The 23,928-nt window shown below is 34.5% G+C and overlaps 2 protein-coding genes across 2 annotated transcripts; one reads left to right on the top strand and one right to left on the bottom strand.

Annotated features, from left to right (window-relative positions):
- Positions 1 to 344: 344 nt before the first annotated feature.
- Positions 345 to 15,726, top strand: LOC123663230 (PHD finger protein 20-like). Its single transcript, XM_045597926.1, has 17 exons — positions 345 to 598; positions 1,224 to 1,604; positions 2,008 to 2,143; positions 2,820 to 3,052; positions 3,775 to 4,212; positions 5,745 to 6,001; positions 6,397 to 6,948; positions 8,515 to 8,609; positions 9,444 to 9,711; positions 10,031 to 10,133; positions 10,327 to 11,055; positions 11,265 to 11,375; positions 11,874 to 12,025; positions 12,314 to 12,525; positions 13,517 to 13,857; positions 14,668 to 14,814; positions 15,142 to 15,726. The coding sequence occupies exons 1-17, from the start codon at positions 367 to 369 to the stop codon at positions 15,267 to 15,269; spliced, it is 4,515 nt and encodes a 1,504-aa protein (XP_045453882.1). The 5' UTR covers positions 345 to 366; the 3' UTR covers positions 15,270 to 15,726.
- A 1,688-nt stretch (positions 15,727 to 17,414) lies between these two features.
- On the bottom strand, positions 17,415 to 19,008 carry LOC123659876 (proteasome subunit beta type-6). The gene is made up of 4 exons (XM_045595042.1): positions 18,902 to 19,008; positions 18,484 to 18,749; positions 18,167 to 18,301; positions 17,415 to 17,751 (listed from the first exon to the last, which is right to left on the bottom strand). The coding sequence occupies exons 2-4, from the start codon at positions 18,743 to 18,745 to the stop codon at positions 17,474 to 17,476; spliced, it is 675 nt and encodes a 224-aa protein (XP_045450998.1). The 5' UTR covers positions 18,746 to 18,749; positions 18,902 to 19,008; the 3' UTR covers positions 17,415 to 17,473.
- Positions 19,009 to 23,928: the final 4,920 nt, after the last annotated feature.

Here is a 23,928-nt window from a genome sequence, read left to right as displayed (position 1 = left end):
TTCCATATTCATTTTGTGTGTTATACGTACATTGGGATCATTAATTATTACTTAATTAATTACTAATTAAAATAATTTAATAAAGTTTTGTTGGAATATAAAATTGAATTGCAACTTATGAACGTTCACTATTAATAATATGTTATGTATTCATGATTTTATGGCAATGTAGAAAATAAAAACAAATTTCTAACCAAACATCAGTATCATTATTTTGAATTACTGATTATTTAGGTAAGTTTATTTAATTTTTTTGTTTATAATCACCTTGTTTAACCTATAGAAATCACTATAATGGACTTACTATTACGTGGTGTAATAATTTTCTGAATAGTGATGTTATGTTAATAATTTTTGTGAAATAGGATGGCTGTTAAAAAATGTTGTGTAGAAAACTGTAATTCGTCTTCAACAAGAGCCGAAGATGTTGGTGTAACATATCACAAGTTCCCTAAAGATAAGGCATTACGTGAAAAATGGGTGTCAGTTACACAGTTCACACACACTAACACAGACCACTTTTCTTATGTGTGCTCACGACACTTTTGTAAAAGCGATTTTCAAATATATCAGGACTCGAAATATGTCTTGAAGTCAGGTATTTACATAGAAGAACTTAGATTTTCAAATATTGTATATCTTATTAGAATTGTAGTTTTTCCTTTTTTATTTGTTTGTGTCCTACTCATTTTACTTTTTCTACACAATGATGAACATAGTTCATTACTAATATATCGTATCATTAATTTCATTCATGTAATTTTACTTTTTTTTTTTTATAGAATTTGTGGCTTCAAACTTTTCTTTTTTTTAATTTGCTAGCTTTGAATTTTGGTTATATTTTTATACTGAAATTCACACTTAGAGTTGTAGTAAGGACTACACATACTAGTAAGACACTAATTTTCTATTATTGCAACTATTATATCTAGTAGAGTTATATTAGTCATTTATTATTAAAGTTTTGCATGACACTCGATATAGATTATTATCAAAGCAACACAATTTTGACAATAAAATTAGAACTATAAATTGTAATTTTGCTAAATTATCATTTTCTTTTTATCAGTAGTTAATTGAGAATACAAAAATCGTAAATATTTAGTCAAATATAAAGACTATACAAATAAATCTCCGCAGCTCTTAATACACTTACCATCCCTGGTCTTGTCAATTCATAAATTATTTAAAAAATTAATATATATATAATAAATACATTGCAGATGCTGTACCATCAATATTTGCCTGGAACATGACAGATGTTACAAAAGACACAAAAATGGAGACGCAGGACTCCGCCAAAGATGAAAATGAAAAATTAAACTTACCCAACACTAGTAAGGAGTCCGAGGTTGAAAATGTAGAAGCTATAAAGAAATTCATAGAAGATCAAGAAAAGGAAATTCAAGAAACAAAAGACAAAGCAAAAAGTGAAATGGAACAAAATAAGGATATTATAGAAAAAATGCAAGTGATTGAACAAGGAGATCCGATAGTCATAGCAACCAGTGTTATGGACATGATCTTGAGTGAATCAGAAGCTAAAATAGCAAATAAAAACATGAAACCTATAACGAAACAGAGTTTGAGTCCTAAAGAAAAAGGTATGGCAATAGTTTGAAAGTATTAAATTGTAACTGAAGTTTCTCACTGATTTTTCTCTGTAGAATCTCGATTCTGAAGCAGTGGTAGCTTTAAATTTACTATAATTCATTTACTAAAAACTGATATAATTTTAGTTTGTAAAATGACTGTTCAAAAAAGTTTTGAAGCCTACTTGAATAAAGTAAATTTTGATTTAGATTTTGATTGTGTATTAAAATACTTATGGAACTATTTCCGGTGTTAGTCAGGCATTGCTTTTTTTTAAGATACTGAAAAAAAAAATGTTTATTTATAACTACAGTTTACAGTCTCATTATACATATAATGTATGATTATTTTGCCTCATATAGTCTTTTGAAAGAAAAATTGTTATGCAATTAATATTTTATCATGATTTTTCAGGCAACAGTATGGCCTTGTCAGTGGGTTCGAAAGTAGAAGTGAAAGATTTTGGCGAATTCTGGTACCCAGCTGAGATTGTTGAAGTTGACTATGATGAGATGGAGGTACTAGTGCACTATAACACTGTAACTAATAAGTAAGTAAACTTAGTACTTTTTTATTATTTGAGAATTTAATGCATATCAATATTTTTACTACACGTATGGTAGTTTTACCAAGAAGATTCTATCTCAGAGTAACTATGATGCATAATAAGATATGATACATAAACATGCTTTTTGAAGTAAAACTTCTAAAAGATGTACCAAGACGACTTACTACTTAGGGAGTAAGCTGGTGAATGCCTGATGAGAGAGTTACGAAAGGTGAGATCATCGGATCAAACGGAGCAAGAGAAAGAGATGGGAGCACACATTTTCTTTCTCTCTTACTCTTATAGACAGTTTCCTTTTAGCTAAGTCACCTTTCGTATATCTAAGACACAGTGTAGGCCTAATGCTAAAGAAGTTTTACTTCAGTTGTGCAGTCTAAAGCACACTCGTCTTTTTTATATCACTAACTACTTAATGATTCTTGTTTTAATCGTAAGCTATTGCTTATCGTGTGGTCCCATTTAAATTTGATCGATATCTGATGAGTTCTTTTTGAGTTATGCCTAATTTTGTTATTCTTAATAATATTTGACTGTTTTACTGACTACCTAAATCGAACTACTTGATGATGTAATTAAAGTGTTTTTTTTTTGTTTGCGAGCAAGCACTATTATTTGATGGTATTATTTATATTTATTCTTTATTTATAAACTGTTTCAGACATGATGAATGGATAAGCGTGAGTAGCCCTCGGCTAAGGCCTATGAGTGCAAATACGTCTACTCCGTCCACATCCTCTGCCATTCAAGAACCACCCGAACCCCGTGAAACAGGGAAAGAAGAGAAACAAGAAGAAAAAACTAAATTACAGTTTATTGTCGGAGAAAGATGTTTGGCACGTTGGAGGGATAATCGTAGATTTGTTGCTACGATTACTAACGATTTAGGGAATGGTATATTTATTTCCTAATTACATTTAATAATTATAGTAAACAAAAGGTTTATATTTTCTATAATTGAATCAATTGTAGTTTCCCTTAAACTATTAACTCATTATACACATATAATTTGTAAACCTGATTACGTAGTAGTAGGGTAAACCTGATTATGTAGTAATAGGGTAAACCTGATTTTTTTGCGTAGCGATACAGGCCGTGACGACGCATTGCCACGCTATATGATGGAATCTATGTACGATTTTAAAGTTTTTGAATTAAAAATTTTTGTGTATTAAGAAAATAAATGTTTCACATGTGCCAGTCATCACGTGACGGCTCACTTTTTTTTTAATACAACTGGTCGGTAAACAAACTTACAACCTTCTTCTTGGTAAGTGGTTACCGTAGCCAATAGACACTTGTAATACCAGAAGCGTCGCAAGCGTGTTGCCAACCCCACCCCCAATCCCTTCAGGAGCTTTGGTCATCTTACCCTACACAAGAACAGAACATTGCTAGAAAGCTGTATTATTTAGCTGTGATCTTCTGTTAGGTAGAGGTACTTCTAAAGTCGGGCTGCTCCAGATTTTGAGCAGGATATATCCTGTTGTGCCCTACCTGAATGATATCTTTATTCAAAGTTTTAGCTTGACGAGTCCACTTTTAATCTTATCATCTTTAATGTACTTTTACTTTTAACTTTTTTTGTAGCTTTATGTTTCTTTTTGTATCTACAGGACATTTCGAGGTTGTATTTGACGATGGTTTCGTATGGAAGTGCAGTACATCGAGGCTGTATAAATTAAAATCATCGAGAAACGATAGCTTAACAGTTGACACCTCCTTATCTCCTACAGTATCTACACCATCACCGATATTATCCGGTGGACCAAGTGCATCTCCAACAAACCAGTTGTATCCAATATTTCATAACCACCTCTTTGATCCCACCCGTGATTATTTAGGTACTAAAAGTGAACGACGGGAAAAAAAAAGGAAATTAAATATAAAAGAGATTTTCAATATTGGTCAGAAAAAGAAGAGGAAAATTAAGTCACCAAATGAGAAAGCTGATAGAGTTCCAAGGGAAAATAAAGTTAAGGTATTTAAAAAGAAGCCTCAATCAGTAAAATCGGTGGAAGAGGATAAAACTGAAGTTCAGGTGGAGATACCTGGTAAGTGTGACTTAATTAAGGGCTGATTTTACCAGTTGCAGATACAGTTTACCTTGCGAATCTATGCTAATATTATAAAGCTGAAGAGTTTGTTTGTTTGTTTGAACGCGCTAATCTCAGAAACTACTGGTCCGATTTGAAAAATTCTTTTAGTGTTAGATAGCCCATTTATCGAGGAAGGTTATAGGCTATATATCATCACGCTAAGACCAAAAGGAGCGGAGCACCAATGAAGAATGTTTCAAAATCGGGGGTTCTTTTTTCCTTTTGAGAGCTTCCGCTGCGTGCGCTGTAAAAACAGTTAAAGTTTCGCAAAAATCATGTATGACAGAATTGGTCCCCTTTAAAAGTTCTAAAAAAAAAGTCAGCGACAGCATATATCTATCTTTTAAGGTTGGCTCACTATAACCTTTTTTATGCTAACCAAGTTCGTTCTAAAATAATGCATTATTTGCGAAGATGTTTTTATAAACATGATATTAATCCTTAGCTAAATAAATGCGTTATTCGTTACAAGTATTTAATTTAAAACAAAATAGCCTTTTATATAATTCGATTTCAATGAGTATCTCAGGAGATATCGCAGTTTTAAAATAACATCGCAGCAAAATAATGATCAAGTATTGCGCGCGCCTCTGTTCCACGCGGACGAAGTCGCGCACAGAAGCTAGTAACTTATAAATAACATAACTTTAACAGCAGGAGATAGAATAAGCCATTAGGACCTGTTTCACCTCAATCAATAAACAACAACATTAAGATATATGGGAATATAATTATAAGTAGAATTCGATTTTTGAAATGATATAATGAATCCGAAAATTTTAACTGTCGGTCCGTCATCCGTCAAACAGCGTTATTTGCAACTGGTGGAACAGGCCGTAAATATTTACGACCTGCCATATTATTTTTATTAATTATGTTTTTAGCTGACTTGACAGACGTTGTCTCGTCTTGCGAAATGTCAAATGCGTGTATTTGAATCGTTACATTTTCTGAAGTTTTGTAATTTTCTTAACTTTTGATACTGTAAGAACTATCTATGTACTAAATGTTAGAGAATCAAAAAAAATGTCCACCCATTTCGAGTTTTGTACTTAGCAATGCATGTGAGTACATTTTATTTAAATAGTTAGACACAGCAGATAATTTATAAACCATATCACAATTATTTAATTGTGATATGGTTCAACCAGGGTTTAGGTATTTTAGTCACATTGAAAAGACACACCTTGCTCGTTATGTTATTTCTTCGCAATCATTACAGCTTTCCAAATTTATAAGGAGCTAATTTTAAATTTTGTACGTCTGTATATAGAATATTGAAAATAACTTTTAAAAATTTATTGTATGAATTGCTTTTAAGTACTTCTGGGAAAACCTTATAAAGGAAAAATCTTAAAACAACCGCATAAGACATTAATTCCATTTTAAGATATTGTTGAAAGTATATTTGTACCTGTATTTTCTGATAATTTCTCGTTTGTCAACTCTGATATTTAAGTATCAATTTTAGTGAAATATTTTCGTAGATGCAGTAGCGTCTATCATTGGTATGGTTGCCAAAGATGAACCTGATGTAAAAAAGAAAGAAAATGATGAAAAAACTGTTACTGAAACTGAAAATGAAAAAGTTCAATCACCTGAAGATGCTCAATCTGACTCCAAAGATGTTAAGATAGAAAAAGAAACCGAGAAAGAGATGAAAGAGGACTCGGGTGATATAAGTTCAGATTTAGTTCAGCCTAGTGATTTAGGTTTGGAGAGCCCTACTTCATATGTGGAAACTGTAAGTGTACTTACTAAAAATTTAACTTTAGATCTACTAGTCTAGTTATAGACATAGAAGAGAGAAATAGTGCTTAGCTATTATTAGTGCTAACGTATCTTTTGAAGGATATTTGTTAAGCTTGAAAAATGTCATAAATATTTTTTGTAAAAAATAGATAAAGATTTAGGAAAAATATTACTTTATAAATATTTCTTCCACAAAAACTCCCGTTTAAAAATGAATGGTAATTTATGTTTTAGTAGAATTTTGAGAAAAAATCCGTATACCAACATTTATGATGGTGATGATTACTCTTATTTTCCTTATTTCTGAGCTTCAGTCTATATGACCACACTATACTTATATTTATGTCTGAATAAAATAAAATTACTAATAATATATCAAATGTACAGGCCATAGAAGAGGAAATGAAATTAGAAAATTTCGAAAAGCCAGACCAAAGTAAACAAGAGGAAATTGAGAAAATGAAAGAAGTCATAAACAAACTTGAGGGTGGTTTGAATCAAACGGATACAAATGTCGATTCACCAAAACCTGCAACCAAAACCGAAACTAAATCAGTAAGCGAAGTACAGGATATAGATAATGAGAAGAAAGGAAAGAAAGTATCAAAAATAAAGAAAACTAAGAAATTGAGATTGTTACAGGAAAAGAAAGTTAAGAAACAAGTGGAGATAGTGCAAAATGAACTTGAAGAAATGAGAAAAGAAGTTGAGCAGATGAAGGCAATGAGAAAACAAGTTGAGGAGATTAGGAAACAAATTTTACTGAAATCACAGGAATTATCGACTGATAGGCCTAATGAAATGCCAGAAAGTTTTCTTTTACCGGGCGAGTGGTGTTGCAAGTGGGTTAATGGTCAACCAGTTGGCAATGTTAGTGAGATCGAAGCTGAAGCAAAAGTTGATGGCGGGAAGTTACCTCTGCTTCGGAGAAGTGTACAGGTAATATATTATTTTAGTTCAGCCTATTGTAGTCCACTGCTGGACATAGGCCTCCCCAAGTTCTCGCCAGACATCCGGGTTTTCCGCAATTCTCATCCAGCTTACATCGGCAATCTTACATAGATCGTCGGTCCAGCGGCACAGATAACCAGCCTACTGCCACTTCAACTTGCTAATTCTGTGAGCTATGTCAGTTACTTTCGTTCTCTTGCGAATAGTCTCATTTCTAATTCTATCGTTGAAAGAAACCTCAAGCATAGCCTAGACTTGAAACTTGTGGACCAGTCCCTTCGTCAGTGTCCACGTCTCGGCTCCGTATGTTAACACAGGCAGGACGCATTGCTCGAAGACCTTTGTTTTCAAGCATTGCGGAATCTTCAAAGTGAAGACTCGACGAAGTCTGCTAAATGCCGTCCAGCCCAATCGAATTCTCTTATCAGCCTCTGTTGGATGAAGATGAGTTGGATGGTATGGCTTAGGTAAACATAATCCTGAACAACTTCGAGAAGGGTACCATTGACCGATACCGGTATCGGTATGACTTGGTTGTTAAACATAACTTTCGTTTTGTCCAAGTTCATACCGAGACCAACTCGTCGGGAGGACTCGTTTAGGCTGGCCAGCATTTGGTCTAGCTCATCCAACGTCTCCGCAAAGATGACGATATCGTCGGCGACGTTGATGCCTAGTTCGAATCAAATGCTTTCTCGTAGTCCACAAATGACATACACAGCGGCTGATTATATTCTTCTGTCTTTTGAGTAATCTGCCGAACAGTATGGATGTGGCCTACTGTTCTGTAGCGATTTCGAAACCCAGCCTGCTACGGTGGTTGGAATTCGTCGTGTCTTCTGGTGAAACGATTCGTAACAACCCTCGAAAACAGCTTATAGACGTGGCTCGGAAGTAAGATCGGTCTGTAATTCTATAACAGAGACTTATCGCCTCTCTTAAAGAACAGCACCACCACACTCCTGGATCACGACTTCGGCGTGGTTCCTCGGTGGATGACGGCGTAAGGCTTTTAGGGCAGGCCTCTCTGCGGCTATAAGGAGCTCAGTCGAAACTCCGTCATCCCCCAGGGCCCCTCCGTTTTTAAGCTATCCAAGCGCTGCATTTGTATATCTTAGTATCTTTATACAAGGCTTCGACTTAATTGTCAGAGTGTCTCGAGGTCAGCGCATATACCTTGTATCACTTTCAGGGAGTAACTGTCAGTGAGTTTAAGTACAATGTACACTGTCCATTGACACACTGCTGACTTCCACAATAATAATAATAATAATATACTTTATTGCACATTTAAATAAAGAACAAAATTAAAATTACAAGAAATTATAGTAACAACGTTGATAGTGAGGGCTTTGTAGAACAGAAAACCGACGTCACCTTGGGAAAGCTCATCACCTTTACGGAAGTAGAACAAGTGACCGGTTTTTTAAACACATCTAGTTATATGTACTTGACAGTTATATGGTATAAGAAAATCGATTCAGTGATTTTATAGATCTATCACCATAATCTTATAAATATGTGTAAATGTAAATATATGATCATTTATTGCAGGTTGAAGATAAGAGATTGCCTCCGGGCTGGACGAAGCACATGGTTCGGCGGAGTTTAGGTCAATCTGCTGGAAAATGGGATGTGGTTCTAGTTGGGCAAGTATTTTTTTTCATATTTATCTATTTTATATAATTGGATTAACCCGTTGTCGCAGTTTTCGGTGACTTTGCTTCAACACAGGCACTTAGTTGTCTATCTTAGGAATTTATGTCCGTCTGTATGTTACCATTTATGTAATGGTAATGATTTTTTTGTAATGGTAATGATTTTGGTGTTTTTAAACCGATATTGATATGATTTTACAAAGATAATTTTTATTTTACACAAATTTAATGTTTCAACAATTAATTATTTATTTATTTATAATAATATTTTGGTATTTTTTATTTCATTTTATTTTAATGATCTTCTGGGAAATATATTTTTTAATATTCAAAGTTTTTGACTGACGTAATTTTTGAAATGTAAATTAAATAAATAGTAAATTTCTTTTTATAAACATGGTAGTTTCTAAACTAGCTGCGCTACTTAATATTTTTAGTATCTTTATTTTTTTTTTATTTTCATCATAATATTTCATATATTTTATGGATTGAATTACTCTCTACCTCTGATAGTTGCAATTCTAATATTCTATAGAAAGTATACTAAAGAAGAGTACATGATTTACAGAAGTCATGACATAAGACATAAAAAAGTGTGTGTTAGCTCCGACACGCGACAATATTTTACTCCTCAGAACAATTACCGTAAACCGTACTCTTTTTCGCAAGAGACGTGCGGTAAACGTCATTCTCAGGACAGGCCTCAACATCACTGCTTAGTTACTGTTTCACACGATATCTCTTTTATATTTTTGTACGACGGGACTTATATAGCTTCTTAAAGAGTAAATTCCATAAGCATCACAATTCATTCCTTTATTTCAGACCAGATAACCGAAAATTCCATACAAAGACGGATATGCGCGCCTTCTTAGAACTCAATAGAGACGAAAATCTCAAACCTTACGAGTACGCTTTGTTAGATTTCGGCGTTCATCTCAAATTGTCGAGACGCATGGGTTGGGTCAGTAACACAGGTGATGGGACGTTACCAGTGAGTGGTGTTAACGTTTTGTCGCCTCTGATAAAGAGAAAGAAAATAAGCCATAAACGAAAAGAGGACAAGAAAGAGAGGAGACGTAAGAAGAAGAAGGTAAAAGTAAAGTAGACTTAGTTCAAGACTAGGAAAAATTTCTTTGAACTCGCCAAATTTGTCTATCAATAAAAACAGTTTGACTTGGCGACGATTTCCAAGAAAACAAGTAAAAATATATCATCATTAGAGACATTTTTCCGAATCTTCAAAATGTTTAAGATATTCTTACTGATATTTTTTTTGCTTCCAAAAAAACATTACTATACACTGTCCATGACTGTATCATTTTTAAACAAACTTTCTTTAGTGATGCTATGAAATATTCATTGTGTACTTAGAGATTTTGAAGATGTTGTAAAAATAATATGTTTAATAGCCTTCTTTGGACGATGAGCCCGGCACAAGTAGTCAAGCTGTTTTGGATACATCAGACATAACCGATGCATCCTTTGAGGCTCCCACTTTGGAAGATGGTTATGGTAAGTATTAAACTATATTTTGAAATTTTGTTCTTGGCTAAACGCAATTGTTAATGTATTTTGATTTGTTATAATGAGTTATTTTAGTAGTAAATTATTTTTCTGATAGTTTAAAAGCGAATTCTAAGTTATTAAGATATCAGTACCATGGAAATCAATAATTTACTTGTTAAATCCTATGTCCTTGTTGTAGTGTATGTTGGATCGCTAAAAGTACAAATAATCGAAAACTTACTTCGATGTCCAGCCGAAGGTTGCTTTAAAAATTTCAGAAATAATACGCTATTACAAATGCACATAAAACATTATCACAGAGAATTGAGGAAAATGTTGGGTGCAACTCCTAAAGTACTAGATTTGGCTAGAAAGAGAACCAAACCAACGGATTTAGAACCGTCGAAGCCACGTCACGAACCAGAATCCAAAATAATCAAAGTCAAAATTCGAGCACCAAAACGTTCTGAAGAACCAAAATTAGAAATAAAACCGAAATTAGAAGAACCGGTACCCGAACTGAATATTGATTTACCGCTGGTTCCAACTAAAATCGATTCGCCTATACCAAGGTCTCAAGATTCGCCGAAACTACGTCAAGCACTTGCTAACAAACCGCTGAAAAGACCAAAAGTTTTGCTACCAGTTAGAAGGCCAGACCCTGAACCGATTGTAGAGAAAAAAGAAGAACCAAATCTCGAATACGATGATAGTACAATTGAAACTGTGTATGAACCGCCATTTGAAGCTTTAGATTTCGAAGCAGAAATTTCCACTCACACGGTTCAAAAACCTTTGGATGATATTAGGAAGATAACGGAAAAGAAACGTAAATGTTTCTCGACTATATCAAAGAAACCGTTAAGTGAAGATGATGAATGGTACGCTAATTCTGATATGGAGACAAGGTCTAGCTTTCCAGGTTCAGGCAAGTTTTAGAGTAAAATAATAAGTATTGATTTTTATTGCATAGCACTGGGTATATTTGACCTGAGTTTGTGATGTACCTAATGTTAAATTGTGGCAATTTTGAAATTGTTAGTCATTTGCTATCATGACTTTTTTTTTTTGGAATTATAATTTTTTTTGTCGTCTGAATCACCTTATGGCGAAATAAATATTTTCATTTAATTTCAGGTACACCTGATTCTAAGACTATGGACAAAGGGATGTGTAACCAGCAAATTATGTCCTCTGAGTCCAATAATGAAGATCAGAAAGATAGCAACATGTATATATACACAGAAAGTAAGTTACTAATTGTATTCATTTTTTTTATATATTACAAAAGTTGGTAAATAAATATTCCGAAACAGAAGTATTACAAACCCGTTGCCCATTCTATCCCTGACCCTACTCAGGAACTCTGCATACCTAATAAAGCTACCTTATAAATTTTGTGGATAAAAATCCATATTTCTATGTGATTGCTTAGGTATTTTTCATTATAAATAATATTTTATACTAATGATATTAAGGTTCTTTTTTCTGTTATCAGTGTTCCTTTATATAGTAATTCTCAGAAAATATATACATGTTATCTGCCAACTTGCAGTGGAACAGTTTGGTGGATTAAGTTCTGATCCTTCTCCTATATGGGGAAAGAGGCCTTTGCCCAGCAGTAGTATATTACAGGCTGAATCCTTTATATATAGATTATACACGTAGATTTTTTCATTTACCAATATTTAAATTGATATAAGGTCTTTTTGTATTACAAATTATAATACTTTACTTTCTTGACAGCCGGTGAGCGCATTAAAATAGAGCACATGAAACGTGAAGAAATAATTAATTGTCATTGTGGTTACCGAGAGGAAGATGGTCTTATGGTACAGTGTGAGCTCTGTCTATGTTGGCAACATGCTCTCTGCCATAACATACACCATGAAACTGAGGTGAAAATAATTTGAAAATCTTATCAAAATTAATCGCTAAATGTGTTGCCAAGTGGACTGTTGAATCCGATTTTTTTTTCACAATCGACTTTTATAATTGACTATTTTTTTTAATTAAATATATATCTAAATATTGTATTATAATCAAAATATTATAACAGGATACTTGGATGCATTGGCCTAAACTAAAATGAGTAATTGTGAACAAGATACGGTTTAGCAGTTAAGTAGATAAGGATGAATCAATTTTAGTGCAAATAACTTTATACGATGATAATTTACTTCTAGGTCCCTGAAAAGTACACATGTAGTATTTGCCTCAATCCTCGACGTGGTCGCCGATCGAAAAGATTTTTGCATGACCAAGATCGGTTATACGAAGGTCTGCTGCCGGGGGCGAAGCCCTGCGAATCCCTTCGTAGGTCGCATGAGTTGTCTGGCAATTTGCTCAGGATTCAAGATGCCCTGCATGCTTTAAGGGTTAAATACTATGTAGCTACGTAAGTACTATTTATATTTATTTAAACAACATCACTCATCATCATCAGCTTTTAGTTGTGTGGCTGCGGCGGTAAATAATATAGCCACCCCCTCTCTGCACGTGGGTGTCGCAAGAGGCGACTAAGGAATAACACAGTTCCACTACCATCTTGGAACTTATAAAGCCGACCGATGGCGGGATAACCATCCAATTACTGACTTTTAAATACACAAACCCAAGACGGGCAGCAGCGTCTTCGTTGCCAGCCACTACAAAGCCAGATCTGCGGTCATCAACCCGCCTACCCAGCGTGGTGACTATGGGCAACACAGATGAGCTCACGCCATTATTGGCGCGAACTTGTGGAGTCCTATGTCCTGCAGTAGACTGCGATAGGCTGAAGTGATGATGATGATATTTAAACAAATTGATGGTTAAATCATTTGACTAATGTAGCTACAAAAACGAGTGTGATTTGGATCACACGACTGAATTAAAACCTCTTTAGCTCCATCTAACTTATATCTCCCTCTCAACTTCCATTCGCCTTGCCCGATCACACTTTTCGCAACGCATTCACCAGCTTACTCCCAAAGTCAAGCTACTTCAATAAAACTGTAACTGATTTTTGTCTGTATATAGGAGATATTTGTGAAAATAATGTATGAGGGGTCTTTATAAGAAAAAAAGAAGTCAAAAATATTACTTTTAGAATTTTACTACTACCTTCCTTCCCGGAAGTAATGTTATTGTATGTAATATTTTATTTGTTGATTCATAGTGTCAGTATGTTAAATTAATTTAATTATTAAATAATACAACTCTAACTGAGCCATTATGGTTTAGTTGACTATAAAATTTATGTAAAAATTTTAGTTGAATGTCGGGTATTCACATTTTTAACATAAAAAAAATGTGAATAATATATATGAGCATATAACTACTCATTATAACCTAATTCTACCTTACTTAAAACATTTTAAGAAACTTACTAATCTACTATTTTGCAGTAAAAAAGATCATCCAAAGCTATATCTATGGGCCAAAGATTGGGAGAACGCTGAAACAACCTTCACTCAAGAGCGATTAAACTCTGATTACTCAGATCTAAATATCAAATATATAAATAACATAGGCAAGGAAAACCTACCAGTAAAGCCAGAGGAAGTAAAAGATGCGAGCTTAGATATGAGAATACCGATAATTGAAGAGACAGATCAAGATAGGTTTATTCAGAATCCTAATTCCTTGTTAAATTTGACAACTGCCTTGTCCAGTTCCAGCGGTGGGCCATCTTTGGATTTACCGATAACAACATCAGAGTTGGAAAGGTTGGCGAAATCTGTTCAAGGTAAATGATTCTTCAAATACATGTATGAAATAAAAATTATTATATATCATATGAAGACGAATTGGTCACAGTAAATATCAGATGGGCTAGTGGTCAGTCAATCTTTAGTTCTCTACACACGATAAAATAAATAAATTATTAAGTATAGGCCATACATGTTTATTATTTATTTATTTATTTTACTCTATTGTACACCAAACAAATAAAATAAACAAGCAACATGAACAATAATTTGTAGAAAAAAAAATGTAGAAAAGGCGGCCTTATTGCTTAAAAGCAATCTCTTCCAGGGAACCTTGTTTGTTGTTTGTTGAGGTCTAGGTGTACGAGACTGTTGTGTTTCCCAAGGATTTTCATTTTGCTGTGTGGCGCACACCAGTGGTCGCGGGTTCGATTCCTGCTTGGGATGGATATTATATTAGTGCAAATATTTGTTTTTGTTCTGGATGCCTTAAGGACACACCGCGCCTCGGAGGCACGTTAAGCTGTCGATCCTGATTGTTATAATATACCTAATATAAACATTAACGCTTCACACTCAACGGCCCCAGGTAGGATTATCTCCTGTGTCAGGAGTCCGGAAACACACACAATAAACAAGTATAAACGCCCAAACCACGGCAAACATCTGTATGGCCAATACAAACGTTTGCCATGTGCGGGGATCGAACCCGCAACCGCTAACCCAACAGTCACAAACCAGTGCCGTGACCATTGCGCCAACGCGTTGTCAATTCAATCAAGTCAAGTCGATTGTTTTACAGTACTAAAAACCAATTTGGTAGCTTATATTTTTTTTTAATTCCCCAGAACAAGAAGTTCACACGAATATGATAGTGCCTCAACCCGAAGCGGCCATTGAGAACAGTGCTTGCAGGGAAAGACTTCTGAAACACATTCAACGCTGTCAAGCTCTTATCGACGCGAGATTAGACTCCATCGATGCTCAAGTTGCTGGTAAAAAACTAATTATATTAACAAACCCACCAGATTTTCTGCCTAAAAAATCCCCAGTGCCCATTTGTTATTTCATACCACAAGTGTCGCGGTTATCATATAAAATTATCGTTGAGCTAAAATTATATTATAGTTATTTTGTCATTTACATTTCAGGCTAAATGTTGTTAATTAACGAATCGTTTCATTGAAAGTAATAAAAAATATCTCTGTCTCTCTCGCACTCTCACTCTGTTTAAATATGTTACTTTTGATAAAAAATAAAGACATTTTTCCAAAAGGTATAAAATCAAAATTTCATATTCGCGAATTTTTTTCCATTTGCAGAGCTTGAATCTCAGGATCCATCATTCGAAGATGATGAAACAGCAGATTACTTCCCTCGGACCAAACAAACCATACAAATGCTCATGCGTGACCTTGAAACTATGGAAGAGCTTGGAGTTATCACATAAATATATTAAACATCTTAGGGGTCGTCCATTAAACACATGAGGTGTTTTTTGGGTCCCTGGGAGGGTAGTTTAAAACCTTACCAAATATCCCCAAGGGAAAGATGGGGGGGGGGGGGGGGGGAAGGGATTAAAAAGTTTCTAAAATCCATCACATGTTTAATGGTTGACCCTTTATATCTAATGTATTATTGTTCTTGTTCAGTACACTATTTCACTATTATAGTAATTGGTATTGTATAATAAGTATGTAATATGCACTTTAAAAAATAAATTCACTTTATCGTGACCACGCCCCAGTGTACATGAAAAAAAGTAATAATTGTACACTATCTCACTGTGTTTTTTTCAATGTATAGTGCTTTAACAAAAGATAACTTGTTTTGAACTAATCTTTGTATAATACTTGTTACTATTAAATAATGAATATTAATAATATATGAATTATTTGCTACTATTATTTCTGTGCTTTATTTAATTGATCATGGTGTTGTTTGGTAGATAATCTACTAGCTGATTAGTAAAGGTGGTGTCAAGAGTCCCGTCAAAGTTTAAACATGGATGAATTTTAGCCGGCTAGGAGTCGATACCGGATATAGTTATTTTACTTGGCAAGCGTTATTTATGTTGAAAGAATTACTTTACTACTCAAATGTACACAAAGCTAAATTGTACTCTATTGTAACAGAATAAGAAAAAAAAAATCCTTTCGATGTCTAGAACATCTCACCTTGCCGTATAATATATTTAGTCCCATGTCAAATTGTATTCTGTTGTAACTAAATATGAACTTTTTTCCTTTCAATGCCCAGAACTTAATATATTTTGAAAACTAATATTTAAGAATATTTTTGTTTGTATTATACTACACGCTAGATTATTTATTTCGTTTCGTTAAGTAATCAGTACGGACAACGTGTTTGTTCTTTTCTTATTGTCGTGAGTTTACTATTTTACGAGTCCGGTGTTGCATTTTGAGAAACTAAATATAATTTAGTCGTTTAGTGAGTTATTTAGTGAGTTAATTTAGTATAATTGTTAAAGTATAATTTAGTAAAGGGCCGCTGGTACTAATTATTGGCCTATACGTCCGAGATGTGTTTTTATGACGTTGTCACGTTAAACTATCGTCCGTAAGATAACTTTAAAGATAACCATTTTTTTTTATATTTAAAACAAGGTCGGCAAACAAGCGTACGGCTCACCTGATGGTAAGCGATTACCGTAGTTTTAGACGGCGGCTACACCAGGAGCATCGCAAGCGCGTCGTCGACCCTAGTCTAAAGAGCAGGTTACCTAACTCACCCCAGGAATACAACACTAGGGGGCATTCATTAATTACGATCAAAAAGCATCCTTACGTAATGAATGAATGGCCTCCTACTTAGTGCAGTATTAATTAGATATGATCTTGTGTAAGGCGAAGGCACTTCCTCAGTCAGGCTGCTCCAGATTTGAGCAGGATATTTCCTGCTGTGTCCTACCTCAGTTAAAAGTTGTTTCAGTTTTATTTACTTTATTTCAGTATCATCATCATCATTACAGCCTATACAGTCCACTGCTGGACATAGGCCTCCACAAGTTTACGTCAAAAATAACGTGAACTTATGTGTTTTGCCCATAGTCACCACGCTGGGCAGGTGTATTTCAGTAAACCTTAATGATTTTATTCAATAAGAAATTCTAGCTTAGACACAAACAATGATTTGACCTTACATTTATTGTATTTACAGCTTACTTAATTTTTTAAATACAAAGGAAGATTATTCAACTACAAAAGATTTGTAAGATATACATGGGCGTACCCAGAATATTATCGAAGTGGGGCAAAAACAAATAAATGCAAAACTCGATATGTAGTAGAAAACTAAATTATTTTTATTTACTCAACTTTTCATTACGTTTCACTATCTACATTACTACAATAATAGCTTGCAGAGGTTTTGGCTATAATTTCCTAATTAACAATCTAAAATATCAATTATTTGCTGCGAGTCAGGGTGGGGCAGAAGCCCCATTTTGCCTCACTGTGGGAACAAACATGAAGATATATAATAAGAGTTACAGCTTAAGACTTATTACCCCTATTAACTTTTATTAATTTTACTTGAGGTAATGAATATAGAATGTTATAAAAAATGAAACAAATTTTTATAGCAAATTTATAATACCTTAAAAATCAAACATTACATTTCACTCTCCAACATTTATCCTTCATAAAATTTAGGCAACTGGTCACCAAGGATAACCGACCTCTCAACACCAGCCTCAGATATCACACCGAGCCTTACAACCCCACCAGACGAACCATCTCGTAACATAGCCAACGTTAGGGTGTTGGTGACAAATTTCTTAGCTTCCTCTTTAGTCATGTTGGGCTTGAAATTGGCATCAACATAACCATAGACATACGTAGAACCCGATCCTCCAATAGAAACTGCTTGGCGTTGTACCATACCACCAATTGGTACAGAGTATATTTGGCCTGAAAGATGTTTACCAATATTATTATATATCTCATCCATCTATTAAATGTCTAAACATAAAAAGAATCACTGAAATGTAGGTATGTACAAACAGTGTCACTATCACAAGCTTAAAATTAAGTAGCTTCCAAAATATGTTATGCATTAAATTGGATAATCGATTATTGTTGTGTTTGTTATTGTCAAAACAAGGTTGGTATAGAAGGAAATAAAAAATATTGCTTGTTTTACCATCATATACTGAAAATTTTTACTTGTTTTATTTCTAGATTTAAATTTATATTGGTATTATCATCAAAAACAAGAGAAAATTTTATAATATTACACTGTAGTCTACAAAGAAATATTATCATTTACTTGACACAAATGTTGTAGTAGTATAAAGATAATATAAGTGAAAACAATGAAACATACCTCCTTTCTTCTTATCCCAGCCAGCAACAAGTATACCAGCTACAAGAGAATCACGATAATTGTAACACAGTTCTCTGAAAATAGCCGCAGCAGTCTGTACTAACGGCTCTTCACCTAATTCCATCTTGTGGAAATCTGGAACACAAAATTAACAGATTTAGCAGCTATTATTTAAGTAATATCCAGCCTTATCATACCTTAAATCTAAAATTTTTTAAGAAATGAGAAGAGAAACATAGACGACAATCGACATTAAAAGGATGTTACAATTATTAGAAGTTGTTTAACAATTTACACCTATGTTTAAAGCTACTCACTCAAATGGTAAGTGACAATATCAGCAATAGCTTGAGTGTCTGCAGCTGAACCAGAGCGGCAGCAGTAGATGTGATCGGTGATCCTAGTCAACTTGTCCGTAACTCTATTAGCGATGTAAGCGCCGGTGGTCGTTCTAGAGTCGGCGCCGATCACAACTCCTCCATCATACTCGCAGGCCATAATAGATGTCCCTGTGCTGTGAGGCGCGTTCATCCAGCTCATGGTAGGGTCCGTGTAAGTATCAACAACCGACGCAGCCATATTTCTATAAAATTTACACATGCAAAATCATTGTACACAAAACCTACTTCCTTGAAGAATACTCTAATCTTATAAGATTCACAGTAAATAAATTTTGCTGATACGAACTGATTACTTTTAAATTTAGCTTTTTAAACTAAATAAAATATTACTTACTGTATTTTAATTATTGCAAACAAAATAAGATTTAACAATTTATGAAAGTCACGATTCGGTTGCGGTAAGCTGTGGTAACTGTCAAGTTTCAATGTCAAAAACAAAAATTATATACACAGGCTATAAAGTATGATTATGATTTATTTAATACCTCTGGATTATTTTTTTATTTATAAAAATGAAATTGATTGAAGCCTTTATAATTGCCAAACCTTACTTTTTTAATACAATAAAAAACTTAATTATTGTTATCCAAATTTATTATTTTAATTTGATTTATAAAGTTGTAATATAAGATTTTAAGCTTTTAAATTATTTTGTATTTTTTTTGCACTGTAATATCCACTACATGAAATAAATTATGCGTATTTGCGTAGTCCAGTACTACGTTTGCCGAGCTATGGCCTATGAGTAACATATACACCTGGACAACTTCTAGGGCTACACCTTCGACATAGATAGGTTTGGAAGTGACGTGTTCGTTTAACATGACCTTGGTCTTATCTAACTAATTAATAATATTAATAATACGAACTTTTAGAACAAAGCATACTCAGCACATATGCTAGACATATAGACCTCCAGAAGGTGACCAGAGCTCCTGGGAGGATTGGGGATTGGGTCGGCAACGCGCTTGCGATGCTTCTGGTGTTGCAGGCGTCTATAAGCTACGGTAATCGCTTACCATCAGGTGAGCCGTACGCTTGTTTGCCGACCTAGTGACATAAAAAAAAACATATGCTTGGCTTTTTTAAAAAACAGAAATATAATTTTAGCATTTTATTTAAGACTTGAACTTAAATTAAGTATAATATTAATTAAATATGGATAAGCCAAGAGGTGTGTCCGTGACGGATGATGGAACCGAACTGAAAGAAAGAAAGTCTTTCTAAACTGTCGTCTCTAGCTCCTAGCCTGAGAGTGCTGACTTAGTAGGAAATAAAGGTGTATGCGATTTAGGCTTCAGTGCTGTATTATAACAGAACGCACGCACACAAGAACGCACGAACCCATGCAAGCACGCACGCACGCACGCACGCACGCACGCACGCTCGCACGCCCGCCTGCTCACAATCACGCACGCACGCGCGCACGCAAGCATTCACGCACACACGCACGCGCGCGCGCACGCACGCACTACTCCATCATCATCACTTTAGCCTATCGCAGTCCACTGCTGGACATAGACCTCCACAAGTTCGCGCCAAAAATGGCGCGATCTCACATATTTGCCCATAGTCACCACGCTGGGCAGGCGGGTTGGTGACCGCAGGGCAGGCTTTGTCGCACCGAAGACGCACCGATCCCGCCATCGGTCGGCTTTTTAAGTTCCATGGTGGTAGTAGAATTGTGTTATCTTTTAGTCGCCTCTTACGATACCCGCGGGAAGAAAGGAGGTGGCTATATTCTTTAATGCAGTAACCACACAGCATACTTACTAGTACTTGATCATGTTATCACCCGATCCGGGCGCTGATCGTCTGTATTTCTGGATTCTTCCTTTCTCAGATGTCCGTCTTCCATAATCAATTAAGTACTATCCGTACTTTTATCTAGTACATAGCCCATAGCCCAAAACGCATACATACCTAAAATACAAAGCTTAATCCAGTGCAAAAAAAAAATATCAATCAAATATAAAGCTCATTATTATTAACTTCTAATTGCCAATTGGCCCGTCTGAGCTGTTCTATACATAGACATGTATGTATAATACAATGTCGTGAATACTTATCGACGTGTAACTTATGTAATAAATTGACATATACTTACATACATAAATATAAGCGGGCGCTGCCGTTTGATTAGGCTGAGAAATTGCCGGACAATCCTAGATGAGTTGTGTAATGGCTGCCTTCTGCATCATGGCTGACGGACCCCACGGATACCGAGTTCTCTTAAATGGTGAGCGAGGCTAACCGTGATCAACAACTACCACTTACAACGGAAACTTATAGAAGTAAGACTTACAGGAATAATATTAATATTATAAATCTTAAAATGACAAAAGATTAGTTACAGTTTTCTTCAAGAAAATAAAAATTAAAAAAATTCTGTGTAAGACGTAATCATTTACCATAAAACAAAATCATTCAGAAGTTTTCAATTGTGTTGTAAAATACTAGGAATTTGCATATTCTTTTGCTTTAGAGCTGTACTATGGAGGCAATTGCTTGTAATAGGATTCATCGAATTACACAAAAGATAGAAGAAGAAGAAGAAGAAATATACTTTATTGTGCATATTCAGTACAAGCTAACATACATAGGTATCTTTAAAAATAAAACTTACAAAATAATATTATGCACAAAGGCGGTCTTATCGCCAGGTAAGCGATTTCTTCCAGACGACCTTTATATATATATCAAATAAAAAACTTAAAGTTAAGTTATTAAATTACAGAGGAATGTATAAAACTGTTGTAAATACAGGTGGCTCGAGACATTTTTTGATTGGGGTTTACAAAAAACAAAAAAGAAAAACTAGAGCTTACCATTTATTTATTTATAGAAAATCCATTCCGTCCATGCAGATTCACCACCACTGCACGCGCCAGCTCCAAACACCAGACACGGAAAACAAAATCATTTATTATGCTTTATGTCAGTCTTTATGGGTCTCTCCACCGTGCCTCGGAGAGCACGTTAAGCCGTCGGTCCCAGTTGTTATCATGCACACCCGATAGTGATCGGTACTCATAGTAGGGAATATATCCGCCAACCCGCATTGGAGCAGCATGGTGGATTAAGCTCTGATCTTTCTTCTGCATGGGGAAAGAGGCCTATGCCCAGTGTGGGATATTACAGGCTGAAGCGATGCTTTATGTCGAGGGTCCGGAAACACACACAATACACAAGCACAAACACTCCGACCACGGTAAACATCTGTATGGCTAATACAAAAGTTTTCCATGTGAGGGGATCGAATCCGCCAGTGCAACAGCCACAAATCAATGTTGTAACCGTTGCGCCAACGCGTCAAATTTAAAAACAAGCGTAAAAGCGTAAACAAGTTTTCATACTACATTTTTGAGTAAGTAGTAAGTACGATTTCAGTTCGAGGCACATTTTGAGTCTTTTCAGGCTTTTTAATAAAAGCTAGACTGTATTGTTCCTTTTTAAAACACAAAATTCGCGCACAAATTAGTTTTATTATTTGTTTAAAAGAAAAACTGTTAAATAACTGACGAAGCCAACATGTTTGTTTGTATACATAAAACGGTACAGCGCATAGTTTTAGACAGATTATCCACGCTGCACGTGGACACCCCGCACGCCGCACGCTGCACAGCCAACCTGCGGTAGATATAGCATTAGCAACGTTGCGCGTGAGCGTGCTCCAGATTAGGCTAATTTCTCATATGAAATCTTTAACTTCACGCGTCGGCCTGTCTCTTTCGCACTCATCGAATATAGTGCTATATAGGAATATTACTAAACTTTGTTTCATTGGAACGCAATCACTGGCGCTCCACTCGTACAACTTAATGCCAAATGTCCGTACTATAATAATACACTATAGTATAGGCATTGTAGAATAAAAATAATTTTCTGTAGTATAATATAGTATTTAATATGGTAGACTGGTAGAGCTAAATTTTTTTTTCGATAAACATACTTATAAATAAATAAATAAAACATATATAAATAATCAAATATATATATATATATATATATATATATCCAGACTCGAGGTAGGAATCGAACCCACAACCCCCAGAGCAGAAAGCACAATCGGGTCACTACAATCTGCGCCAACGGTCTAGTCATATTGCTGATAGACAAATATATAGAATAGAGTACCTAGTATTAGTGTGAACATTGAACGTATAAATACTCGTTTCAACTACGTAAAATTTGTGCTAACCTTACTTATATTCTTAAGTGTGGTAGTAGGAAATATTGTAAGCAAAATTACATTTGCATTGCCTACCTTCTGTAGGCAGTATTAATTGCCAGACACTAATTTGACGATATTTTCTGCTCCTTATAAAATATTTTAGCAATTCTTCACAGGGTAAAATTTATATTCGTGTTATCTTGCTCTACCAGGTCAGTAATTTACGGATTTGACATAAATAGTTTTTATTTTGCTGTACTTCTATAGGCTATTACGGATGCCACATACTATAGATATTTTCCTAAATGTAGAAAACAAAAAATCACCTCAGGTCTGGTATACTTTAACTATATTTAGCGTTATGTCAACAAATTACTTGAACCGTTACAACGAAAAGTAAATAAAACGTGAATATGAATTTTGGTGATTTCTATACAATAGAATCGCATATCATCGTAGCGTGGGTGTCCGCACTCATTAGTACTCTTGTCCCACTGAAAATGAACTTAAAAAAAATCTTCAATTCGGCACGCACCATTTTGTACGTCATCCTAAATAGTTGTTTATTTAAACTTTTATAAAAGATTTCGGTTTGAATGAGCGAACATTTTTGATAGATCGTCTTTTTATTCCACATTTTTATTTAAAAGGAATATCGAATTTATATTTATTCATGAAGTTTTCGATTCGCCACCGTCTTTTAAAGCGATAGCTCACGAGCGTTTAAAAAAATACTTTTGATATAGACATTCGACCAATTTTGATATTTGTACCTATTTTATATATCAAGGTCATAGAAATAAAGATCACATTTTTTTTAAAGTATAATTTTAATCAGAGCTGTTGTTTTGGTAATTAATATCTAGAATAATCTAAAGAGGCGCCAATGTAGTAAATGTTTGTTGTTTATTATCGTTATTTAACTTAAACAAGAGATACTCACTTCGTAGTAATAAGTTTATAAATGGTCTAATTTTACCTATTACTGATATGTATAAATAACAAAGGTTAATTTAATCGTGAGATATATAATTATGTACCTACTGATATTTTCTTGTTTTATAGTTGTAAGTTAATAGTAACTAAGTATATAAAACAATATTAATGGCGTGTAGTCTCCGGCAGATAAGAATTGAACCACCGCTCCCTATGCCTACAGTGTCTTAAAAGGCGACTTAGGACAACCA

This window comes from Melitaea cinxia, chromosome 2 (genome assembly GCF_905220565.1).
Source record: "Melitaea cinxia chromosome 2, ilMelCinx1.1, whole genome shotgun sequence".
In the NCBI taxonomy this organism is placed as follows: Eukaryota; Metazoa; Arthropoda; class Insecta; order Lepidoptera; family Nymphalidae; genus Melitaea; species Melitaea cinxia.
Note: the sequence above shows the minus strand (reverse complement) of the source record. Positions and strands in the feature narration are given on the sequence as shown.